An 18,662-nucleotide genomic window follows, 5' to 3' on the forward strand; every position below is an offset into this window, starting at 1 on the left:
CAAAGTGCCCATCTAGTAAATATTTTCCATTTTAGAACTGAATATTAGAATTGGATAAATTGACTGAACGGTTGTTCCATCAGAATTTTTATTACTTCATGTCCAAGAAGATACATACTATGACTTGCATATCAGTTCTTCTCTAACTTGCCGATTATGGATATTCTTAGACTATTTATACCCATGAATTGAATGAATAATAACGTGCCTTCAGCTTAAAAGTAAATTTTTAAATGAAATATGCATATTGTCTTGAGTCTTTTTTTAAATGCTTTCGCAAATACCAATGAAAATACAGAGTGGATGAGTTTTGTTCTGTCGGAAATTCACTCTCCTGGGTGATTTTATGTGCTTTTGATTTGCCTGTTAATGATACAAGTGACGGAAAATGCCATCCATTTGAGACTAGACAGAGGGAATTATAGGAGTTTATATTGGCTACACTGGCAATTAGAAGGCAGTATTTAAAAGCTCTAACAGTTATTTGTATTTTAAATCCACTAGTTTTTTATCTGGGGGAAAGGAATTGCATTGCAGATTGCCTTTTTTTCTTCAGGTTGACTTGCAAGAAAGATAGCTAGGCAGGCTTATAAAATTGGTTCAATAAGTTGGTTAAATGTTGGACTCTGGTATCTATAGCCTCTGGGATTAAGATTCCTCATCTGTAAAGTGAAAGGGTTGATGTGGGCTTCCAAAATGTTTTCTAATACTCAGATTTCATGTTGTTTGTAATATATACTCAATCTCTCATTGGTCTTTATCAAGAATTTTAAGGAATGTGTAGAAAATAGGTTTCAAATTATGATATCAGTGATAGTATAATGTTGTATTTATATGTCATCAAGCTTGCAGTGTATTCCAATGTCTATATGAAACAAATCATGTTAATTCTTTGTGGAATTTAGTTTATAAATGTCAAAGATAAGGATTTGGTGCCTTCATGCCTCATACAGGCCTATAATTCAAGGGATTCTCTGTGGATTTTTCCTATGACTCCAATAGGAAAGTTTTGTCAAAAGAATGATAGTCAAGAGATAAAAAGAATACATTATAAATGTTTCTTTCATGTACATAGCAGTAAATTTGATATAGACTGAAACAACTTAATACACATTTGTTATAAGATACCTACTATGTATAAATCTAGGCAAATGGGAATTCATTTGATATTAAGGACAGAAGCATAAAATGTTAAAAGGGAGCAGATTGCGATAAACAGTATTAAAAAGTGTTGTTTTTTTAATGTAGAACTTGGATTTTTTTTTATTTTTCTGTCTACCTCTTAACCATTTCTAAGAGTAAAGCTTTTATCCTCATTTTCTTCATTACTGATACTCTCTCTGGGTGATGTTCATTTCCAAGGGTTCAGCTATACAGTGATGAGTCCTGAACCTTTTCCCAAGCTCGATATTTCTCAAGCACTATACTAGTGTAGGGACATGGCAAGGAACAAGAGAATCTCCAATGGAGATTGCAAACTGCTGAGGAAGGCACAAATTATGAAAATAATGATTTGATTACAACTGTAATTAGTTTTAAAGAGGAGATGCAATATAATTAAAGTGCCTTGACCTGAGTGGCTGGGGTGCAGGAGAAATATGCCTGATGAGCTTACATGTAAGCTATATTGGAATGATGAGTAGGAGATCACCAGACAAAACGGTAGAAATGAAGAGGTGTAATGGAGAACATTAAAGCACAGAAAATGCTTGAGGCAGAAGACACAGCTTGTGTCTGGGAAATAGTGCAAAGAAAAAACTAGGACCTGATCTAGGAGGTATGAGAAACATATTCTGGCTTCATAGGAGGAACATCCAAATTATGAGAGCTGTCAGGTTATAAAATGAGTTCTCATTGAAGATGTTTTAAGTGTGGGTTCGTAAGGACATTAGAGAGAACACAAGCATCTGACAGTGAACAGGCTGGTCCAGACAATCATGAAATTATTTCTAACAGTGAAGATCATTCTATCATTCTTTCTCTTGGGCCCACAGAGAAGTGTAAAATTTTTTACAACTGTAATTACCTGAATTATTATTATTTGTCTCTACTATCAATTTTAAAACCTTGGCAATGTCTTACTACATTTATCAAACACTGGCAATCTTATCGAGTGCTTTCTTAACCCTGGTCTTTTTTGGTCATCTAATTCCTGTGAGGTAGGAAGGAATCCCAACCACATTTGACAGAGATAACAGAAGTTAGGAATTTCAAGTGACTCTCTGAATCAGAAATATTCAACAAATATAGTTGGGGAATAATTTGAGAAGTCCAGCTCTTTCAAATTAAGTCCAGAACTTTCTACTGTTAATATTGTACTTGTTTGTTTTTCTCCAAGATGGTTTATATACTATTACATTTTATTTTAAAAACAAGTACTGGAGGAAATTGTTAAAATATTAAATTCGATTTTTCATCAGTGAACACTAAAAGAAGCAACTTGAAATCTGGGTTGAATCTGTGAGAGGCCTGTGGTTATTTTTTTATTATTCATAATTAAAACTAGTTAGAAGATAGCATGAACTGACATTTGGTCGCATTGTAGTATTTCTTTTTTAGTCACTTCAGAAACTGCAAGAGTAATTTTTAAAATTAAATAATGAACTAAATAATGGTATTTCCTTGATTAAAAATGAAAATGCATTTTGGTGAGTCTTTGCTAAATTATATTGAGATTACAATTATATTTCCTATTTAAGACCGAAACATTTTGTTAAAATAGTGTTTCCTGTCACAAGGATAGCACAGGCAGTTCACAGATGTATAACTAGAGTAGTATTTTTCTAAATGTTATTCCAAACTATTTTATTGCTTACCTATGATTTTTTATTTTAAATTCCGTATTGTTACAATGGGTCTAATAATTTAATATCACTTGATCTTTATCTGTGTGTATTTTATGAAATACTTTCCGAAGCCTTAGGAAATTAAAATTTCCCATGAATAAAATGGGAGGAAAAAAAAAAAAAACAACAGGAAAAAGATTCTCTAACTTACAAGCAAAAAATAAAGGAAAAATTAAAGAATTAATGTATTTCCAAAAAGGAATATGATTGAAGAACAAATAGTAATGTGATAGGAAATAATTTCCATAAAAGCAAAATATCAGTCTACTTAAGACATGAGAAACTTTGTAAAACTACAAGGAAAATTGATAGAATACAAAGACCAAAGGATATAAACACTAAGCCTGCTAAAACATAAAAAGTTATATAAAACAGGTTTTCAAAGATACATAAACATACAATTTCATTAGAGGTCAAAGAAATTTAAATTCAATGAAATCCCAAATGATAATGATAATGTAAAACTTAAGCTGCTTTAGCCCTTATTCTCAGTAATTCTCTCATATATCTTTAAAAATATAACTTTTTATGTTTAAGATTATCAACAAAGGTAACAACTGGAACACAGAATTGCTATTTATTGGAGGCAGAAAGAGGAAAGTATCTAAATGCTTGAAAAAGAGAAATGATTAAATAAATTAAGGCTATTCCCACTTGATGAAATGTAAATCTTAATAAGTTTATAAAGAATATATAATAGCAGAGACCACTGCCTATGTTATTGTAAATGAAGTATGATTAAGTTCTACAACATAACTGTATCATTAAAAAGGCAAAGCAAAACAAACAAACAAACGGGAATGGATGTTTTGGCTTTTTGGCCAATTTTATTTTGCCAGGCTTAGCGTTTCTATTTATTTTACATTTTCTTTCATGAATACATTACTTTATGAGGAAATATATACTTTAATAAAATGCAAAAGAATGAGCATCTTAATCTGTTTTTCAGATAGTTTGTAGAAAAGATAGCAGGAAAATCATTATGATAACTAGGTAATTATCCAAAAGTTATTTAACAGAATTCCACCTTCCTCATTTACAACTGTCTTCTCTCTATGTCCTCAAGTGGTGGAAGAGGCAAGGAAGCTCTCTGGGGTCTCTTTTATAAGGGACCTTCATAAGGGCTCACCGTCATGGCCAAGCACCTCTCAAAGGCCCTACCTCCAAATACCATAGCCATGGGGATTAAGATTTCAACACATGGATGGGGCAGGAGGCACACACATTCAAACCACAGCAAAAATTTACATATATTCTTTTGAATCTGTTTCTGTATAGGACTCAAGAAACCACAAAAGCAAGATAATAAGAACTGAATTAAACTTTGGCTTAAGTAGTAGAGAGTGCAGTGGATTTTGGACAGTGGATCATGGATTTGAGAAAGAGGCATGCCCAGCCCTACTGCTGATTATCTCCCTGAGCATGTTCTGCCTTCTACTAGCCTCTGTGTTCCTCAGTTTCTTAATCTGGAGATGATTACTACTGTCTCAAATTGTGAGGATTCATTTACAGTTTTATAAAATAACTAGCATGTAATATATGCTCAAGAAATTGTAACAATGGACATTTATTACTTAAAATTATACCAGAAACCATATTAGTATTCTGGAGAATGGATCACATAGAAAAATTTTTGAATAAGATATATAAATACGGAACAGAAATTTGGCAAGAGGATCTAGAATAAAAACCTATGAATTAAGATAAAAGGGAAACTTATTCATCAGTATGCAGTTAAAAGACCAGGGAGAAAGAGAATTGCTTGTGAGAAGAATAAGGATTATAAATAACAAGTAAATAGGAATAGAGAAAGAGGAGACAGGGAGGAAAGAGAGGAGAGGGAAGACCATCTTAGAATATTTTGATTTAGCAATTGAAAGCACTTCGAGATTCTTTTTTGCATTCTACTTTTGTTTTAATTAAAGCAATTGTTCCCAAAGTTTGTGTAACCTTCAGTTAACTCTTCTGTGTCTTAGTGGACATGTCAGTAAATGAGTACCTCAGAAAAGCCCATTCAGATGGCTTAGGAACCCAATGAGAAGACTGAGCTCATTTTAGGAAGAAGATATAAGCTCTTTGACCCACCTGTCTCCATTCTCATTACCACCCACTGCAATTTAGTCTCAGTCATGCTCATTTTGTTAGTGACTTCAGGACCTGTGTTGAATCCTTCTGTCTACCTCATCTCTTCTCTAACAATGTATAATATCCTAGAAAAAAAATGCTACTTACCTCTATGTCTTTGATTAGGTCGTACCCCTCATCTAGTTACATCTTTTCCTCTGTGTGTTTCCCTTAGGTGATAAAACTCAGTTTGAAGCCTAGCATGAACTTATTTTCTTTAATGGACACACTTGATCCCTACTGAATTAATATATTAAAACTATAATGGGATTGTGTTCCTTAGCCCTCCTTGTTCCTTCCTCCATTCCTTCTCTCTCTCTTTTCCCTTCAGTTCCTCCCCAGCCTCTCCTTTCTTCTCGCCCCCTCTAATTTCCACTCCCCACCTGACAGTCTTCATAACTCTCTCAGTGGTTTTCTGGTATCTCTTAACCCTTTTAGAAAGAGTCATGGAGAAATAAATTCAGTAAAGCAATACAAACCTTCCTGACCTCCTTTCCATTTGAGCACAGAGCCCTGGCCTGCTGTTCTAATCTCCTTTGCACTGGACATATTTAATGCCATCTGTTCAATTCAGGGCAAATTCTTGGTCTCATGTTCATTTAGGGACAGATCCAGGGCTTCCCAACCTCAAAGCGAGGAGTCTAGATTGACCTCCTGGGTGTCCTTGTTCACCAGCACACCTGTTTCCTTGGATGGTAACTATAGCATACTTATCACATTGGGTTTCAGTAAACCAGAGCCTTTATTAACTCAGGCTGCCAAGAGCAAAAAACGCAAAGCAACAAAACTAATGAAAGGGGAGAGAGATTGGTTTTACAGAGTAGAAGCATGCCTAAAATGCAAGGGCTGTTCAGCAAGAGAGACACTCTGCAAACCTTCCTTCAGAAAAGCAAAGAAGAAGATTCCCTTCCATATTTTTAATTCTCCCAGACATAATTAGCAACCATTAACAAGTAATCAGCCTCTCTAGCAGCATCTCCTTTGGAAAGCTAGTCTAAATCCTTACCATTGAGTTATCCCCTCGGTCTTATAAGGAATGCATAACTCGCCTCCCCTAATAGAAATACCCAGGAATTCCTCGCCATAGTTTCACTTTACCCACCCAACTTGTTACATTAGATTTCACCAAAGCCAGTCAGCTCAAACACTTCCACGTGGCTTTTTCCCTGCTCCAATGATCTGAGTCTTCGAAAAAGTAGTCCTCAGGTATAGACAATTTCTTCTGGATGCTGATAATCTGTCATGATCTGGCTGCTGATTGTAGGACCATAGCCACTTTGTCAGAATTCACTTGTCCCCTTTACTCTATGCATATTTAAATCTAATTACAAGATAAACAAAACTAAACAAAAATTTACCTCCACTTAGATATGATGCACTTAGCCTGTTATACCTTGTACCTCCCTTTTCAAATTTATATCTATTTTGTGGTTAAACTATTTCCATAATCTCCTCTTCCCTCTACTAGAATGGAACTGTTTCAAAGATAAACATCACAATTTATCTTTGTATTCCTGACTGCAAGTATCACCATGTTTTGTATATAATAGCTACAATGTACATTTTTGGATTGGATATATTAAGCTACTGTTTCTTCTTCCTTTCCCAGACTATTGCATTTATTCCACAGCACAATGAAATATAATAGACTTTAGCCAAAATTGCATGGTTTGAACTGTTCTAGAATTAGAATAGCTTTGAAGGATTATTTGTTGTATTCCAAAGGAAACTCAGAGATCTAAAACTAGGGCTGCTATGTTGCGCAAATCTAGGAGACACCATTCATAGAAACTTCACTGTGAGTGGCACCTTTGGTAATTGTGCAGCACTCAGCATGTGTGGCCATTCGTTGCAGCCTTGCCTAAAATCACTGTAAAGTGAGAGGTTATTAATAGAGATACCGGTAACATTTGCTAGCTAGATTCTAGCTTGCTTTTGGAGATGAAGCAAGTAGCCACATAGAGATATTATTGGTTAATTCAGTCCTGTTATTGAAGATGTATTTAAAAATCACCACGTTGTACCAGGAAATAAGAGAATGAGCCACTGTGATATTCTGAGAAAGAGCATTCCTAGACTCTGAATCAAGAGCCTTTGTTCATCTTACATGTTAGACGGAGGGCAGGAGGTCAATGTAGACTGAATATGTGACCAAGAAGGAGAGTAGTAGGAGACAAAGGAGATGAGGTCAGAGAACTGAGGAAGGGCCATGGGGGAAGGAACCCCATGCTGATCATATCAGATTGTGTAGTTCAATGTAATGACCTTCACTTTTCCTATGTCGGTTGTAGAGTGATGGGATCTGACTTCCATTTTAACAGGAACACTCTGACTGCTGAGTTGAGAATACTCTGTAAGATCAAGGGCACAAGTATAGAGACCAGTTAGGAGGTTATGCTGTAATTCAGGGTGAGGTGATGGCTTGAGACAGGATGGTATCAGTATAAGTAAGATGATTTAGATACATTTTGATAAACTGATGTCTGTTCCAAGGGCAACAATTTTAATGTAAATGTTATATTCTAGTTGCTATTTATGACATTTTCATTTGCCTTTGTACATTTTTTAAAGCTACATATGAATGATTTTTTTCTAAAAATAATTGTATCATAATAACACCTATTACAGATGTTTTAGCTCCTTAATTTAGTTGCAATGAACATGAGTGAATTTTTTATAGTATTTTAGTAAGAAATACCAGTCCCAACTAATCTAGGGAGTTTATATGTAGAACTTGTACAAAGTAGTGTTCAAGCCTATAGCTTAAGTTCAGCTACATTTTTATGGATTTCTACCTTTCGGACAGCATTTTAAATCCAGGAATTACTGAGGAATAGATCTTCACAGGATTGTCATATTGCAATGTTGGTAAAAACTAAGTAGTTTAAATGGTTCAGTTAGAGAATTTTCCAGAGAAGAAAAGGTATGATTCTAATGTTGAAACAGTTGAATCCAGAACTGTTGACTGTTTTTTCCCTTTGTTCTGTTAGCCTGTGAGGAGACTTAACACTCTTTGTATCTACACATCTAGAGAATGCTTCCTCTTTTTATACTCTCTTCTGTTTTTTCCTACTCAGAAGATTTTTTCTTCCCTTTATAATTTCTCATCTCGTTTTTTTTTTTCTTTTGTCCCCTTTAATTTCAGACAATTAAATAAGATGATAATAATTAACTTGGGTTAGACAAATTACAAACCAAAGAAATAATGATAAAGTGTGGTACCCATGAGAGCAAAATATATTTTTCTTAAGATTTTTGTGGTTTCTTTATTTGAAATTCTACTCTATTACCAAGCACACAAAAAAATGTGTTTGTCTTCTATATGTGAAAGAGAAGTGTTTTCTCAGAAATCTCTTCTGCATGTGAGGAATAAAACACTGAAATCTCCTTATTTTAAAAGTTTGAAAGAGGAAATTTACATTAAATGAGTATGTCTTGTTTATAAACATCCATTTCTTTTCTACACATATACAATGTGAGGCCTTGTAATTATGCCCATAATAGAAGGAGGGGCATGGCACATGCAGTTGTTCAACAAAGGGCTCAGCCTAACTGGTAGCTAATCCCAGACATAGAGTCCAGAGAATGGTGCAAAAGATAATTTTGATGTTTCTGTAAGACACTGGTTTTCAAACTGTGAGCACTGGATTAGCCACAGCAACAGCAGCTGGGAACTTGTTAAAATGCAAATAATAGTCTCTCCCCCAGACCCACTGAATCTGAAACTCTGAAGACAGGGCCCAACTTTCTGTTACATACAGCCCTCTAGGTGATTCTGATATGCACTAAAGCTTGAGAACTACTGGGAAAAGTAACCTTGAATTCAGGCCTTGCAGAATTCACCAAATGTAGATGAAATCCCCTAAATGCCTGCCTTCCTCAAGTCTTTTGGCTTTCCTTTTTCAACCATCTTTTTCGCCCCATTGTTTCCTGGCTCCATTTTATAGTCTACTCTCACTCTCAGAGCCCCAGGAGCTGCTCCTACACAACAAACCTCAGGATCTGGCTCAATCTTAGTGAGTATAACTGCAGACCCTTATGTTCTTCAGTGAAGAACACTCATAACTCTCTTGCTAATTTTGACCACTTTTTATAGCAATAGTTCAATGCCTTATTGTGTAAACAGCTTCACTTCCCCAGAGCAGTAAAGATGAGAGGACTGAGATCCACATCCTGCCACATGTGCTGTAAGTGGAGTGGCCATATTGGGATAATTCTGGCTTGTAGCCTCTTCTTCCAGCATAATTAATAATATCATTCCCTTTTATTCTTTTAAATCTTTAGTTTAGATGGCAAATTATATTGTAATGAATTTAAATCATGAGCAATTCTAACACTATTAGGAATTGGTCAAAGAGGGATTCACCAAGAAGGAAATGTTTTGAGTATAAAAATGAAAGATGTCCAGTTATAAATAGGTAGGCAAGACAGGAGAGGAGATTCAGGTGGAGAAAAAAACCTAGAGGCTGAGAGTTTGGGATAAATAAAGATATGAAACAGTAGGTTCCGCTAAGGGAAGCTTAAGTAGTTCAGAGGGTCTGGAGTCTGTGTCTGGTGCAAGCAATAATAGATGAAGCTAGAGGAAGAAGAGTGATTTGAGTCTTTCAGAAAGAGTAAGGGTAAATTTTGTTACTTATTACTCCCCTATCAGTTTAGGTTCTTTGAGTAGTTATTGAGAAGAAACCAACTATGTCTTTTTTACCTATTTATATTGGTTCTGTGGGTTTGAAAGGCTCATTGTTCTATTTTTCATCAGTTCTGAGCTATATTTCAAATGAACAGTCATTGTAAACGTAGAAGAATAATTTACTTTCAACTTTAGTTCAACTTTTCAAATTTAGTTAAAAAGAGATACCAAAAGATTCACATTCTGTAATATTTTATGGCTTTATCATAATACGATATTAATGCTGGACTATTGAGATATATAGCCTGTGGGGAACAGAATAGGGGAATTGTGCAAATATCTAACTAGTATGTTGTGATATTGTTTTCATGAATGTTAGTATGATGAATGAATTCTACTGTTATAAAATTATCATATGGGAATTATTTCTGTTGCCATTGAAATACAAAGAAATATATTTCATGTAATTATGGAACCTTGAAAGCTGTTTACGAAGTGCATGTTACATGGCAAAGCTTCCTTAAAGTATAAGGAAATACTTTTAAATTATGATAAAAATTGTATATTTGATTTTACACAATTAGTTACTGTTATTCTTTTTTGTTGTTTTTGAATGTTAAAGATGTTTAACATTAATAAAGCTTGAAAATCTTTGCCCTGGGGCATTGAGTATAAACTGACCTCTTATGTGTATCATTGAGCATCATTATCTTTATCACACAGACTTCCTATCACTGTCTATCTCTATGTCGCCAGTATAGACATCATCTTCTTTATTTCTCCTTTTTTTTACCAGAGCTACTATATCTCCTTTTCTCTCTACAGACTGGAGTAATGAATTTTTTAAAAAATAACCTTCATTATTCAATTAATTGCTGCATTTTTCTAACTATTAATAACAGAATGCATTTCAGAATTAATAGCTGTCTGGAAAGGAAAAAGAACAGTTCATAAATTTTTACAATATCCTTTGTTGAAACATCACATAAGTAATATATTTATTATGCATTTACTTAGGTATATATTATGCTTCGAAGACAGGTAGCAATTAATCTTATGTTTTAATTTTAAAAACAATCTATAATAAGCATAACTAACTGAAGAATGGGATTAGCCTACTATCCTTTAGTAAGATACATCTGAAGAACTAGTAGTTATTCATTGTGCTACGCATTGTCTAGTTGTTTTACTTGTTTTAAAGCATGTATGCTTTATATTGGATCTCATATCAATATATTTATAGAGTTAGCACACATGTGAATTTCGTGAGTGATGTGTTTTTCTATTTATAAATGTAACTGTGTACAACTCTGTTTCCTTAATAATTTCTAGCCCAGCTATTATGTCTGTTTTGGGCCATGAGAAAGACACAGGGTGTTAAGTGGCAAACTAAGAAAATGATGTAAAACTTTTGCAGAAATAGCTGATAGGTGTCCAAGTCCTGGTCTTAAAACTGTCACTTCATTTAAAAATGTAGGCTTGAAACCCTAGGCCATTCTTTACCAATCGAAGTTTAGAAATGTTTACATGCAGGCAGTCGCTGTGATTTATTACAATCCTTAAAACAGAAAAATGTCCCCTTATATATTAAGAACTGGTATTTTTGGGTTAGAAGATAATTTGTAATATTTATTAGATGAACTAATGGGCTTTTCCAACAGCCACCTGGTAAGATTTACCATTTTTAAAGTTTTTCTGTTTCTTTATGCAACCCAGGACTTGCAAATCATTTTTATAACTATTTTTAATGTTGTTGAAGACTAGAACTTGAAGCAAATGGGAAACCCAAAGCAAAAAGAAATAATTATTAGATCACAACTCTATAAGGCTGTCAATTACATGGATGGTTTCTACATATCTCTGTCGTCCCTTGATTTGGTTTTCTTTTGAATAGCTGTATAAGATAAGGCTTAACATTATTATTTATACTGTTAAATCGCTAGCTCTAGAAAAGCAGCCTATTCTCTCTGTTTGCATATTTACAGCCTTAAAATTGGGCTCCACTGTTATGTTGTTTTCTTTGCCTTTACAATGTGATTCTGGGATAGCATTACATAACAATTCTTGAGGTACAGTTTTAAAGACATATGGCTATATCTGCAATAATTCTAACATTGCAAAACTGATTTGAAAGTAATCTAAAAAATCTGAATGGGTTAATATTGCTTCCATGTTTATTAGTCAACCTAATTAAGAGTGAATTAATGGTAAACCAACCTTTCTAGGTTCTTTTAATACTTTTAGTGGTACTTAAATATAAGAAATAAATATATCTGTATGGGTAGTCCTGTTTGTACGTGCGCATTGGAGACAGGAGCTGTTTTAAAGGACCAATAATTAAAATCAACTCAATTCCTATTTGTAATATATGTATTTATTTTTCCTACAAAGCAACTACCATCTTAGCTCAGACATTTATAGCTAATAACTAAATTTTATACTAGTGATGCAACATATGATATAATGACTTTATAGGTGAATGTTTAAAGCAGTTGATTGGTGGCTTATTGGAATATATTGCACTTAAGCTGTATATTCAGCATTTGAATTAATATAGTACCTTAAATCTCAAACATTTTGACCAATAGAAAACATTGGTAATCATGTCACAAAATATGTAAATCAAACCATCATGCTGTATGCCTTAAACTTAGATAGGGATATATGATTTGTTTCTCAGTAAAACTGGAAAAAAGAAAACATTAATCTCGTTAGTCTTTAAAATTTTTTAAGTTTTTTTTTACATTTTTACATAATTGTATATATCTTTTGTTCATTTTATTATTTTAACATGTCTTTTGTTCATTTATTTCTTGCTTTAATCATCTATAGAGGATTTTATTTTAAGAAAAAGTTTTGTTAATGTACCAGATAGATACATTGCAATGTTCTGCAATTACGGGAAAGGAATATAAAATGACTGCATAATGAGCTTGTAGATGTACGACACATATAAATCTTAGCTTCACAGCACCTTAATAACTGTTCTTATATTTTTCTCCATAGCAGCTTTAATTGTTTCACAGAATTATTATTGAAGCTCACCTGCTTTCATACTTTGCAGGTCAATTTCTTCTGGAAGAAGCTCGTCTCATAGAAGCAGCCGAGATGGCAAAAAAAGCAGCTGAACTAGACAGCACAGAATTTGACGTGGTCTTCAATGCTGCCCACATGCTCAGGTATGTTTTTGCTACTGTACGTTAAAAGACCAACACTGTGGCTTTGGGAAAGCAATTAAGTATACCAATTCTCCTATCATACCACCTTATTCCACATTCTTTTTTAAATTTAATTTTATTATTAGTTTCGAGTATACAGTACATTGGTTAGACTTTTATATAGTGTATGAAATTATTCTACATTCTTAATTGTGCTACTTAATCATGTCAAAATCGGTCAGGACTCTTTTTCATTATAGTTTATGTACACAGTATGTAGGGAATATGAGCTTTCAGGACACTGAAAATTATTGAGACTGCTTTTCTCTTCTCTTCAAAAATTATTGACCGTAAAACACAGAAAATAAACAATTGAAATTAGCAACTGTCTAATTAAATTTCTCCAGAACAAAATATTATGTGTCAGTCCACTGCATCTCAATATTTGTGTTTTAATATTAATTATATTGAATGTGCCATGTGGATACATTTTATTATGTTTGTTAGTAGAGAGGATTATCAAATACAACTATACTTAAGGCCTATCAAATTCTCAGAATGGCCCTATAATTGACACTGTCGCTATGCATTAGAACAATATATGTTTTAGACCTTTAGTGCTTCTATTTTCAGAAAGATTATTATGAAGGCTGTTTAGAATAATAGCAAAATAATTAAAAGGCAGATCAATTTTTGTTATGAATATAAAAAGAAAGTCAGTTCATCCTTCAGTAGTGTTTTAGGTTAAAGGAGGATAAGAAACTCAAATGATTTATATAGTCATTTAGAAAGCATTATTTGTTCTGTTAGCAATATATATATCCTATTTCCCATACTCTTACCTGAATTTCATTCTATAAATCTCCACCTAAATACCTCATCGAGTGACATATACATGTGGGCTCCATGCATGACTTCTATGGATAAGTTTGTAATCATGTAGATTATTCTTACAAGGGAAAAATATAACAGAAGACTTGGTTCACATTTAGATGGTTTTAAAACATGGACTTTAAAGAAAAGTAGAGGAACTTGAGAACTTTTTTCACTTTTTATTTTTGAGATCATTGTAAATTTGCTTGCAGTTATAAGAAATAAGAAACAACACAGAGAGATTCCATGTAGCAATTATCCAATTTCCCCAATCATAATAGCTTATATAACTACCATTCACTTTTAAAACCATGATATTGACATCGATTCAATCCACCGGTATGATTGGGTTTCCCCAGTTTTATTCGTACCTGTGTGTGTGTATGTGTGTGTGTATTTAGTTCTATGCACTTTTATCACATGTATAGGTTTGTATATACTTCACCACAGCCAAGACACAGACTATTTTCATCACAGCAAGCATTCCTGTGTTGTTCTTTTATAACCACATACTCCCACCTACACCTGTCCCAGAGGAATCAATATTTAAATCAAGTTTTATAGATTATTTTGGATTTGTAATATGAGACTATTACTATAACTGTATCTTAGGGGCTTCTTACTATAGGTTTGTATATATTTCACCACAGCCAAGACACAGACTATTTTCATCACAGCAAGCATTCCTGTGTTATTCTTTTATAACCACATACTCCCACCTATACCTGTCCCAGAGGAATCAATATTTAAATCAAGTTTTATAGATTATTTTGGATTTGTAATATGAGACTATTACTATAACTGTATCTTAGGGGCTTCTTACTTGGCTTTTCATATTTGAAATAAAAAATTCAAATTCTGTTTGAGAGGAAAAAGTGTACGGTGAGGTTTCAGTTGATGCCCTCATTCCATATTAATGTTTAACATTCCTAAAACTGATACCTACAAAGAGAAATCAAGATTCAATAGACTCTTGGTATATTTATAAAATAAACTATAGCCAATCTGAAAGAACCTTCAGTGGGAGGACAGTTTTTAAAAAGACATCTTAATTTACATGACAAGGTGAGGTGCTGCTGTATTCAGGGGAAAGGACTTTTTGTTCTTTGTGAATAAAGCGGTATGCTTTTAGTCACAGTAAACCATTTGTAAGGATGGGAATGCACAAGTTTCTACAGGTAATTCACCTTAATTATAATAGATGCTTTCATCAACAAGGCTTTTTGCTATATATATAACATCAGTATCTGAAATTCAATGCCTACCAATGGAAACACATTATGAGAACATTACAAAAAAATGTCCTTGTTAAACATAATGCATTTAACTTTTTTTTTAAATTATAACTTTTCCTTAGTTACCATGGTGCTAGAAACCAGTGAAAAGTTTTTGTTAGACATTGGTGATATGGCAATATTTATGATTTATTTTTTAGAACTTTCTCTCTAGCTTTTTGCAGTCTACATTCCTCATCAAGTTGCAGTCAGTCCGTACCTTTCTATGTATACGGATTGCAAATATGACCACATCATCCTGGCCATATTCTCCTCAGCTTGGTGATGGTCCCTATGAATGTTTTTACTGAGTTCTTCTGGTTTTTTTTTGGCTTTGTCAAATTCAAGTAGTTCTTGAGTGCTTCCTCTGCAAGCTGAACATCAACCTATTTCCCTATTAATCACGAACATTTAGGACTTGTTTGCTGAAAGGACTAACAAAGCTTATTGGTTTTCACTTGAATGTCAAAAGAGTTGGCTGTCAGGAATTTGCTTATTTAATGTTATATATAACATTTCCCCAGGGAATGCCAAATTGTTGTAAATTGAGTTTGATAGTAATTCTCTCCTTAAGAGCTCTGTTCTTTTGCAACATATGTAGAAGACAAAATTAGCAAGTTTGGGTGACCAATTGGGAAAGATGTGTCTCTCCCTGTTTGTGTCTTGGTTAGTTGGATTAGTGTTAGACCTAATATTCAGAATCAACAAGCTAAGAAATGTTATCATTCAAGATATGGTTAGAGCACTCTCACTTAACTTCCCTTTCCTTGGCTAATTTCCAGTGAAATGACCCAAAGAATCTATTGATGAGGAAAAAAACTGCAAAATGCAAAAAATATATATATATTATTTTGTCTAGACGAGACTAGATTGGAAGAGGTGAGGGCCTGGGACCAGCCATCAAGGGGCAAGTCTTTATCTTATCGGAACCTTCAAGCAGCTTGAAATTTGAAAAATTTTTAACAGACTGATTCCAACTCTCAATAATGGATACAAATATTTCTCTATAGAATAAATACATAGAAAGATTTTAAGTATCTGATTTCAGCTTGGCAGTTCAGATAAGAATGAACAAGTCAGATGTATCCAAGTAAAAGACCTTCACCAAAGCAGTGAGATTTACATTAAAAAACTAAGAGCCACTTAGAACATCTTTCATTCTTGTTACTATGGTGATTCTCAAGAACACTGTGTAGTGTGGAAGTATTAATACTGTTCACCAAATATGCTTGGCCTTCCACCTTCAAGAAACACAATAGGATTGCTTTTTCTAATCTTCAAACTGAAGACCTTCATGGGTCTATTTGGGTTGTTGATTGTATGTGAATGTGACGTATGTCACTTTTGAGCTAAAGCTGTAAGAGTCAGTGCTTTTCCATTTTTCTGACTTAAAAACTTTGGAAATAGATCCTGAAATGACTGAAGGCAGATAAACCTCCCTTTCTCACCTGCATTGGAGAAGCTGAGTGAGTGAAAAATAAACTTTGTTGTCTTATTCACTGAGATTTAGAATGTTTTATTACTACAATGAAACCTAACCTATCCTAACTGATACAGAATAGATCCATAAAAGTAAAATAGTTAGAAAGAAGAATAATATAACATCAGAAAAGATTACTAAGAGATTAAAAGATTACTAAGAGACTAATCTCTGAATTTATAACTGCAATGGAGGCAATATGCAATTGGTAAACTGATCATTTAAATAGCAGTTATAGATATTTTCCCAGAATTTAATGAAAAATACTAAATATGTGAAAATAATGACTGAAAAGATAATAAGATTGGAGGATAGATTAAGAACACCATACCCATACTCATACATATGTGTGTATAATTATATATAGTATATATGTATGTATATATAGTTATATATACATGTATAGTATATATGTAGTATGTATGTACTATGTGATATATAGTTTTATTTATATATGTAAATATGTGTATATAATTATATGCTCTATATATGTGTATGTAGTTTCATATAGCATATAGTTTTATATTTACATATATATACATATATGAATATATGTATACACACACACACACACACACACACTCACACAGAGAAAATTTCTGAAGGAGAGAATAGAGTAGATAAGCAATTATCAACAAATAGAGTAATATCCAAGATAAGATAAAGGCCTTCAATCATGTTGAAAGCAAAATTAATGAAAATAAATCTACTCCTAAATTTTTCTTCACATATGGGTCACAGTTTTTAGTTGCAAACTAAAGAATTCATTCTTAACAGTAAATTTAGGCAAACATAGGGTTTATTAAAGAGTATTTTGTAGCCCACGAGGTCTCTCACAGGCTTAAGAGTGCTCCACACAGCCAGAAATAGTACCCAACCACCTTCCTTTTCCTGGGGTAGCTTTAATAGTTCAGAGTTTTGCCACCATCACCCACAAGGAACTAAGCAGAGTGAGAGCCACGTTCATTAGAAGACTATTCTCCTGGGTGCAGCCTCCTCCTGATTCTGCTTACTTCTGAATTCCATTCTCCTGAGACTGCATTTGATTAGTGGAGCCTGAGTCATGTGAAGGAACCTCAGCTGCAAGAAAGTGGGAAGAAGAGGGAATTTCTGGCTTCTGCCTTGCTTGGGAAGGTGGGATCCACATTGTGACTAATTATAAAAATATTTATAGGAAGGGTAATCACAGATGTTGAGTGGCCTCACATAATGAGCGTTGACTGTATGTGTTGACAATTTTTAGTACTTCAAATAAAATGGAAAAAGTGCTGGATGCTTCCAGATGAGAGCATTATAAAAAGCAGATTGGTTATCATCAAAGGAAAATATCAAAGGAATTTAAAATGCTAGAACCCAGAAGAATTTTGTCTATTGAGTTGTGAAAGGATAGTGTTGAATCAATTATTCCATTAGTAGCATTTTGTATGAATGAATTTATTCAGTGTCCTCCCAGAACTGGAAGCTAGAAGGAGCACAAAGATATTTGATAACTGAGAGGAAGTCTGGAGGCTTCCTCTGATTGACAGCATCCATGGACCCTGGTGGAAAGTTATTTTTGTTTTTGTTTTTGTTCGTTTATTTTTAATCCACTTACAGATTAGGGGAAGAACAAAAGTATCATTTATTCAAATACCTCCTGTCTACCTGGTGCTGTATTTTGCATTTTATATCTGCCACCCTCATTTATAATTGTGCATTCCTGGGGTAGACACTAATATTCGCATTTTACAGATGAAATTACTAGGGCTCAAAGAGAGTCAGTGTTTTCCACAGTTGGGATTTAAACTTGTATTCTGGCCAAGCAGAATACTGATTTCACTGTGTCACACTGGCTCCCTCATGTCTTTTTAACTGGGTGACTAACTAGAAGCTGTACTTCTTGAATTTACTGATAAAGGATTTATAGAGAGTAACAGGTTATCAAAGGTACAAATTCTAAATAGTAAGACCCTTCCAATATGAAATTATCCCTTTATAGTAAATTTTAGAAAGTAAATTTATAAGAGGACTCTAATTTTGTACTCTCAAAGGGATACTAAGTTTTTATAAATACTATCACGGTATAGAGTCTGACAGAGACACACAACTGAGATAGTGTGCACTTACCTTTTATCCAGGCCTAAGGGCCCAGGTTGTCACTTCTCCCTAAGGTAGTAAAGAAAGCAAAACTGCACAGCACCAACTGGTTCTCGTTGCTGTCATAATTTCTAGAGAACAGAGTGAATTTATGAAAAAGAATTATCTTTCAATTTCTATACTCAAACAACACACTCATATAAT

General features: G+C 33.7%; 1 protein-coding gene across 1 annotated transcript in view; it reads left to right on the plus strand.

Annotated features, from left to right (window-relative positions):
- Window positions 1-18,662, plus strand: part of TMTC2 (transmembrane and tetratricopeptide repeat containing 2) — a 351,862-nt gene that overhangs the window by 280,689 nt on the left and 52,511 nt on the right. Inside the window, exon 11 of the mRNA XM_015598571.2 lies at window positions 12,662-12,776. Within this exon, the coding sequence (XP_015454057.1) occupies window positions 12,662-12,776 (115 nt within the window). The remainder of the gene's footprint in view (window positions 1-12,661; window positions 12,777-18,662) is intronic.

Source organism: Pteropus alecto, unplaced genomic scaffold (genome assembly GCF_000325575.1).
Source record: "Pteropus alecto unplaced genomic scaffold, ASM32557v1 scaffold76, whole genome shotgun sequence".
Lineage (NCBI taxonomy): Eukaryota > Metazoa > Chordata > Mammalia > Chiroptera > Pteropodidae > Pteropus > Pteropus alecto.